The following is an 8,672-nucleotide window of genomic DNA, read 5'->3' as shown; positions in this document are numbered from 1 at the left end:
TGTCTCTGCTCGTACACAATATTCCATTTGGAATGAGCCTTTCGAATTCATAACAATGTATTATTTAGTTCGCAATATCCTATTTCATGAACATCTTTAATATTTGACAGAGCCAATACAGAGAAAATTTCAATCAATTTGAAATTTATTTTGAATACGCTCACTGTGGCATATTTAGGTGGGAGCACCCCCCCCCCCCCTCCCAACTAGAATCTGCCCAATATGTACGTCTAATCCATACATACGGAACTATGAGAAGTCGACATGTGCATTTTGATTCCTTCCACCTGTACAATACCAAAAGGTCTTTATTTTATTAATTTCATTCGATTAAATTTCTTTACATGTAACTATGTAACACTTTGTGTAGTACATGCATTCATAATTTTAAGATATACAAAATTTATTTCAGGTGCAACAATTAAATTAATATTTATTCACCAAGTCGAAGTGTAGTTTAAAGTGCTTCAAGCAAAACAATTTTATTAGTCAACACTGCTCTTACATAAATGCATTTGACAAGCATACGTGATTTCCTGTCGGAGTTTATTTATACTGAGCAGTGCGTCATGAGTGAAGTTGTGATTTGTTTATCCTGTGGTACACATGTACTGACCGCGCACCTGCTGAGAATAGCAGTCACTTATCAAAGATGCTGGCACAGAAGATGATGCGGATACCCGCAGAGGCAACTCGCAAGGTAGTATTTGTTTCTCTTACGCATATAGATGTACATGTATGTACAATTTTTATTGTGGAATAGATTTATTTGATTTTTTTTTTTCATTGATTCTTAATACATTGATCATTTCTTAGATGTATTTAGAACTAGACTTTCTTCACTGAGAAGTGCTTCAATGCTATTCAGTCTAAATAAGTAAATGTGTCAGGTTAAACACAGATTCAATAATATCTCGTGTATGTAAATAAATATTACATGTACGTTTATTTGTTTTGGGAAAACAGGAGCAGTCAAGGTCGCGGATATATATATATATATAGCAATCGATATCGAAACTGCGTATGAGCTCGAGATTATGTGAATTAATTCCTAATTTCTGGCGATAAACAATGCAGACTTTCTTCAGACTATAAACATGATAAATATGCACTCAATGAAAAGCCTAGACTGAGATGATCAGAAAACTATAAATGAGACTCACGCGGAAAAGGGGGGGGGGGATGCGGAAGAAAATGATTAAAAAAAAACTTGTTTTGGCCTTCGATCATCATATGCTCCTAAATATACATTGTGAACAATTCATACATCCTTACTTTCAAATATTAATGAATGACTTGAGTAGTAAAACTCTGTTACTTTTGCACAGTGTTTATCAGCATGGTCAGAAGGGTTTGGCAGTTTTAGAATGATAATGTCCTATACGGACACGGTTTAACTAGGGCGGTTCAAGGGGTCGAGGGGATTACATAATGATACTGTAATATCCTGTGTTCCTTTAATGACTCATATTTGGTAAAGAAAAGAAGTGTCTTGCATTAAAACATAGACCTTCCTTTAAATATCTCTCTTTCTCTCCCTCTCTCTCTCTCAGAGTAGAAGACCTATCGTTACATTCTGTCTTACATTTATGAAATATTTTATTTTTTCATGTTACATTTACATCTCTAATTGACTGATCACAAATATCAACATATGGAACTGCATATTTTTGTTGTTTATTAAGAGCCATTCTCTGTAATGACTTGAACTTTTATATAGGAGCTGTGGCACGCATAGTCTCAGAATTTCTCCAAACTCTCTATGATAAAAGTCTTTGATACCGTAAATTCAAATCAGGCAAAAATTGGTTGCTACGTGTCATGGTTACCATAGCAACATGTTGTAAAGTTTGAAAAATGGCATTTTTCATCATGTTCAGAGTCCCACAGTTAACGTTTGCAGCAAAGCAAACAAGTGGCAATGACTGTTTCTGAAAGTTGAAGGTCTGATGTCTTAAATGCATGATAAACATGTTTGGTAAATCAACTATAACATACGTTACTATGGAAACAAAGTATTCAAGAGTAATAATTTTGTTCATTTAATTTTATAAAGTCATACACTTAAGAATAAAAACAATTATAGGTTGAAATGCAAGCAAATAATAGACAAGAGATCCTTGTAACATATACCAAGGACAAAATATGATATTTCTTATAGGTTGGCAATGGTTGCCATGGTTTTAATACCATGAAGGGATTTTAAATTTACTCTCTTAGTGTTTTAATCTTATCCTATCTTTTTAAAAAGCATATTTCTATATAACTGATGATCAATTTTTAAAGGCCTTGGTGTGACCCTAATTTTCACATTTCAAAAAATTTAATTTCAATACTTTAAATAGTGCGTTGCTATGGAAATAAGGCGAAAAAACATGCATAAAAATCTGAAAAATACTCTGTTTCCTTGGATACGTACCCTTGTATGTAGATTCCCAAAACTTTTATGATTGATATATGTGAACAACTAACCTGACTTTCAATTTTGACTACCACCCAATCTCTAACTGGATGCAAAAAGCTGGCACATAGGGTCTAATATTGACATAAAATTAACAAAATCGAACATTTTCTCTTCTTGGTAACCATAGCAACAGCATTGTATTTTTTCAACAACCTTTATCAATATATGATATTCAACTTTTGTTCTATGAGATAAGTACTATTCAAGGTGATTCAAATAATATGTTTCTTGATTAAAAGGTTAGTAAATTCCTAAGGCAGCAAAAAAATATCACTTTAAACAACTAGAACTTTGTTTCCATGGTTACACTGCAAAGTAACAATTAATCTCAATTTTTCTTATGTTGTCGGTGTTGCAAGTTCCTAAGGATGTATATGTGCCAGTCATGAATTTTATTGTTTTTCCTCAAGATAGTAGCATTAATCCAATCATAGCAACAGATTTTGCATGGTGACACTGTGTTACCATGGCAACCATGAAAGTTATTTTTCGAATAATACTGGCAATACCTAATTACATAAGGTAAATATTTTTCATTGCTTTTCTTAGGTTTTTGATTGAGTTTGATCATGTAACATCTATCATTTGTGAATATTGAGCGTTTTCAGCATTTTTCAGCATCTAAAATGTATTCCAAATGTACCCATGGTTACCACTTACTTAGAGATAAATTCTAAATAGTTTCTTTATAGCATAAGTGGCAACAAGGTGTCATGTTTTTGGGAGAATAGTGTGTTTGTTTTTCTTAGTCTTTATTAAGGCTTAATAAAGATTTAAAGTAGCTGAAAATCTCAATTTTTTCAACTTTTCTGGCTGTTACCATGGCAACCAAGACACATAGCAACGAAATTTTATTTGATATATGTTTCTGGTGTCAAGTTGTAATAATGGGCAAAGTTTCATCAAAATCGGTGACCATGCGTGGCAAAGAAGTTTAAGTGGTTACAGAGAATCGCTATTAATATTTAAACAGAAGTCGAAAATAATTATAGTGTCACAGTGTAAAATATGACCTTTTTGGACTAAAATAACATGCGCGGATCTAGAGGGGGTTGGGGGGTCTGGACCCCCTCCCCCCCTGGAATTTGCAGAGTTATTAAATTTATCTACTAAACCAAGTAAAAAGTGACCTTGGACCCCCCCCCCCAGAAAACGCAGACCCCCCTCGAAAACTCGGACCTGTGTTAAGTTGGTATGAAAAGTCAAAGGTAAGAAGTCAACGACTACCTCCGCCCCCCCCCCCCTTCCTCGAAATAGGTTTTTTCACGTTTGGGCGGCGAGTTTACGTTTTTGTTTTGTTTTGTTTTGTTTTTGTTTTGTTTTGTTTTGTTTGTTTGTTTTTTTTTTTTTTTTTGCTTGTCAGCAAATTTCTGGGTTGGATTTTTTTTTTGACTGGGGTGGACCCCCCCCCCCCCCCGGAAAAAAAAAATCCAGGATCCGTGCATGTGTAAATGTGTAAAGTGTTATAAAAACTTTTCGTATATTTCTGCAAATGTAATAAATTTTAATTTCATAAATTCCACACAGTCCTAATCCCTCCCGAGGCACAGTCAGAGATGGACAATCTCTTATTTGACGTCTGTTTATATTTATTGACACTTAATCTTTCATCTACTTTAATTCTATTATATACATGCCGCTTAAATGTTATCAGTCGCTCAATAGCTGTTTGATAATTGATTTCTTTATACTTTTTGTTAATCCTTTTATTTTAATTTGTTCTATCTTTGTTCAGTATGTATGTTTTGTTGTTAAAAATCATAGTCAGTTGGAGTCGGACCTTCGGTGCTGAAACATCCCAAACTCATGTAAAAATATATTCCATGCTAAGTCTATATAAAAGTACAAAAAATTATAACGCGGGTTGTTGTTTTTGAGGTTTTATGAAACTCATTGGGTTCAACTATAAGAGGAAAACTCAGAGTTGGCCCAGAATCAGTGTTAGATGGACAAATTTAATCCGTAATAAACGTCATTAGTTATTAAAAGACGACTCAGAAGAGATTCTCTTTAAATCATTTCGTTTTTAGACACAATTTAATACTGTTAAGTATTTTTAAATATTTCTTTCTTTTACAATAGATTCCAACTGTTTTCATGAGCTAGACATATTAAATTTATATAAACTTAATATGCTTATTAAGACATTCTTATTTTTGCATTCTCGGAAATCCGAGAGTATCCATATTGAAGTTTATGCAAAAACATAAAAATGAAGATGGGCGATCAAGGCGAGCGAAGTCCCTGTAGTGCGACAAACATGAAGGTGAAAAATTAAATCATAATTATAACAAAGTTTTCTTAGATATTTCATCTAACATTAAAGTATACTTTATGTAGAATCTCAGCTATTTGCAAACTCTCACAAAGATTGAAAATATTTGCCTATGAAATAGCATAATCACACTAAAGAGGGCAAAAAGGATCATCTTCTCATACTAAAAAACAATTTTTCCATATCAGTGGGTCTTTGCTCCATTTTTTTTGAAAGTTTATATATCCTCAAAGTATGCGTAAAAATTTTAATTTTTTGGTTAGCAAAAACATGGAGCAAAGACCCATTTTATCTTAAAAATACACTTTTATGACACCACATTCGCATCTTTCCGAGAAATATTTGAAGTCCATTTAGTCAAGGGTCATATCACAAACATGATTTAAATGTCACTATTCACCAGGATCTGTGTAGAGTAGTGGTTGGCGCGTCAGTCTCAAACGAAAATGATACTAAGGATTTTTATTGCTAGGGTTCGAACCCCACGTCATTAATTTTTAATAACAGAATAATTTTTGCCGAGAAAATTTTCTTCAGAAAAGTTTTGTTTATCATAATTTCATATAAATTTCAATAAAGAGAACTTTATTCTAAATACTAAATTTACAAATTGAATATGATTTTAACATATCTGAAGCAATAGGCATTCTGCACGCCTTGTTCACCATCTCCTTTAAATCATATATTTATTGACTTTGAATTCACCATGCAATAAATTAATTTGAATATGAAAACAATGGAATACATGATTATAAATTATAATATGACCGCAAAATGAATATATGCTTCATCGGAGAGGTTTTATCTTTAAACCGCTTTACCAAGAGTCTTAACAATGCCCAACACATGCCCAACGGAGTTATAATTGCATATCTCGACACATCTTAAATGATGTATTATTATTAATATGTTTTTATTATACATTCATCATTGAGCAGTTTGATCATTTTGAAGAATTTGTTGCTCTACAAGTTGAAAGCTTTTGTTTCACAACAGATAATGAGAAGCACATTGTCCTTGACGTATACTTTGAAGAAACCAAATACCAATGAATATTCATCGAGGTCAGCGGACGAAAAACGACTTTACTGGAACGGTAAGAATTGTTCTATAGGCCTTGGTAAATAGGACTGTTCTGTCGCAAGTTGTCAACGTTGGAGAATTATAATTGTGTGTAATTATTTTTCTGATTTTATGATAACTGAAAATTTTCATTCTAAGGCCTACGGTATTATTTTCTAGACCAGGATCAAAGTGGGAATAAATCTGTGTACTGCATGCAGTTTGATGTTTCTGGTCTCACAGAAAATGAACTATCTACATTCACTAAGACCTTGCACAATGACGTGTCCAGCATGAAACCGGATATTGTCTACATACAACAAACTAAAGAGGGTATTTACTCGGAAGAAATCGGACTCGGGATGAAGAGATTGGGATACGACGGCTACATACAGAAGGTTACACCCGAACTAAAACAGGCTACATTCTTCCGTTCAAAGCTCCTTCATGGTTTACAGAGCAGCCCGAATGTTTTAAACACAACGACGACTGGTTAAATGAATTATGAAATGTTATTGGTCAGATTCACATGCCCAATTCCCATTGGCTCTTCATAATTTCGTGGATGATGTTGAGCATCGTAATCTTCCTAAGAGCGAGGATCCCATTGGTCACCAAGGATGTCACATGTCACCTTTTGCTCACTATTAATACCATCCCCTGGATAAGATAAGAGAGTAGTGCGACGACAAGTATCACTAAAACAAGTAAATCATATATTTATTTTTCAAGGTACGCTTGAAAATGATTTAATTTTAAGCATATATATGTGTTTAAATCCTACACGTTTGAGAGCTAACACTATCATTACAAGGAGACATAAATTCATGAATGATTGTTTCCGCCATGTTAAAGCAAAAGAAGATGGGTGTACATATGTAGCTTTCAGCTGTGTTCAGTACTATTCAACTATCAGTAATCTGTTTATAGCCTTTGTTTTTCAACATTTATTTACATTGTTTTTAATACAATTAACATGATATGTAATATGTGTTGAAATAAATTGTTTTCGAATTATATATGTATATTGAAATTGTTATTTTTTTAATTCATATACAAGATCTTTGTATATTTTGTTTTACAAAACTTCACATGCTGATACAAATTTATGACAGCTATTCAACTGCTTCAACATTTTTTGACCTTGACATTCCCTTTGACCTGGACCTCTCTTTTTCAAAAATTGTGTTTAGCTCAATTTCAAAGAAAATGTTCTTATATATTTTTATCATATCTGTAATGGTTTGGGCCGTTGATATCGGCCAGGGTAACTCAGTCGGTAGAGCACCTGACTAGTAGTGCAGGGGTCCCAGGTTCGATTCCCGGTCCAGCCATACATTTTCTACTTTCCTGTTACATACCTAATATGCTGATATATATTAATGAGAGCTATTCAACTGCATCAGCATTTTCTGACCTTTCCTTCGACCCTTACCTCTTATTTTTAGCTCACCTCAACGAAGTTGGGGGAGATTATGTAATACCGTCGGTGTCGGCATCAGCGTCCCAGGTTAAAGCTTTTGGAGTAGATTTCTTTTCAAGTACTTCTATATTAATCAGAGATGCATGGAGGATGCTTCTTATGCTTCTAGTGTGTTTCATTGTACCAGTCAAGGTTTCAGATGCTGCAATTTCAGCTAAAGAATGACCAGGATAATGTTTTTGGAGCAGGTCTCATTTACAAGTAATTATAAGGCCTATCTGAACCAAACTTGCATGGTTGATACATCTAAGGATGCACACTACTGGACTTGCTTTGGACTCTGGATCTGGCTTACATTTTCTGGGTGAGTGACCAGGTTAAAGTTTATGGAGCAGATCTCATTTCCAAGTAACTATAAGGCCTATTTGAACCAAAATTACATGGATGATGCATCAAGGAACGAACAAAGTAACTGCAAGCCCTTTCAGACCAAACTTGCATAAATGTTGCATCTAGGAATGCACACTACTAGATTATTAGTTTAGTGTGGGAGTTTGCCTTACTTAAAGACAACATTCGTTGAGTTGAGCTTTGTAATCACTGATTACCTATGTTTTTTATGTGTTAAGCTCAAAGAAAATATTCAAGCTATTTTTATTTAATATAATATGCCGATACATATTGGAGAGAGCCTTTTCACTTCACCAACCTAGTTTCAAAACATTTTTATCAAACTTCATTTGCTGGTACATATTAATAAGAGTTATTCAACCAAAAAAAAAACTTTTTTGACCATGACCTCTCCTTTGACCTTGACCCCACTTTTCTTCAAATTGTGTTTAGTTAAATTTCAAATTATTTAGATATTTTTGGCAAGCCTTATATGCTGATACGTATTGGTATTCAACTGCAACAGCATTTATTGACCTCGACCTTTCCTTTGACTCTGACCTTTCTTTTCAAAAATTTGTGTTTAGCTCAGTTTCAAAGAATCTATTCAAGTTATTTGATCAAACTTCATAGCTTATACATATTGATGAAAGCTATTGAATTGCATCAACATTATTGACCCTGACCTTTCCTTTGACCTCGACTTCAATTTTCTCAAATTTGTGTTTTATTTTAGTTCAGTTTTAAGAAAGAAAGCAGGATTTTTTTTATAAAACTTTTATTGGCTGATACATCTTGGTGAGTGATATTGAATTGCATTAAAATTATTGACCTTGACCTTTCCTTTGACCTTGAGCTCACCTTTCTTAAATTGGCATTTAGCTCAATTTCAAATGCTTAAGTTGCAGATGTGCTGTAAGGTTTCGGATGCTATAAGTGGACTGTATTTTCCAGAATAGTGTTTAGATTTAAAATCTTTTGGTAATTATATTTAGTATCTGTAACTCCTACTCTGACTGTATATGGAAGATGGTGATGATGATGGAAAGAAATATGAA

General features: G+C 33.5%; 1 protein-coding gene across 1 annotated transcript; it reads left to right on the top strand.

The window, feature by feature from the left end:
• The first annotated feature begins 595 nt into the window (after positions 1 to 595).
• Positions 596 to 6,820, top strand: LOC133185804 (uncharacterized). The gene is made up of 3 exons (XM_061321095.1): positions 596 to 700; positions 5,736 to 5,835; positions 5,982 to 6,820. The coding sequence occupies exons 1-3, from the start codon at positions 653 to 655 to the stop codon at positions 6,296 to 6,298; spliced, it is 465 nt and encodes a 154-aa protein (XP_061177079.1). The 5' UTR covers positions 596 to 652; the 3' UTR covers positions 6,299 to 6,820.
• The last annotated feature ends 1,852 nt before the right edge of the window (positions 6,821 to 8,672 follow it).

This window comes from Saccostrea echinata, unplaced genomic scaffold (assembly GCF_033153115.1).
Source record: "Saccostrea echinata isolate AGI-Se365-2 ecotype Australia unplaced genomic scaffold, CSIRO_AGI_Sech_v1 ptg000012l, whole genome shotgun sequence".
In the NCBI taxonomy this organism is placed as follows: domain Eukaryota; kingdom Metazoa; phylum Mollusca; class Bivalvia; order Ostreida; family Ostreidae; genus Saccostrea; species Saccostrea echinata.
The sequence above is the reverse complement of the archived record's forward strand: the minus strand, read 5'-3'. Positions and strand labels throughout refer to the sequence as shown.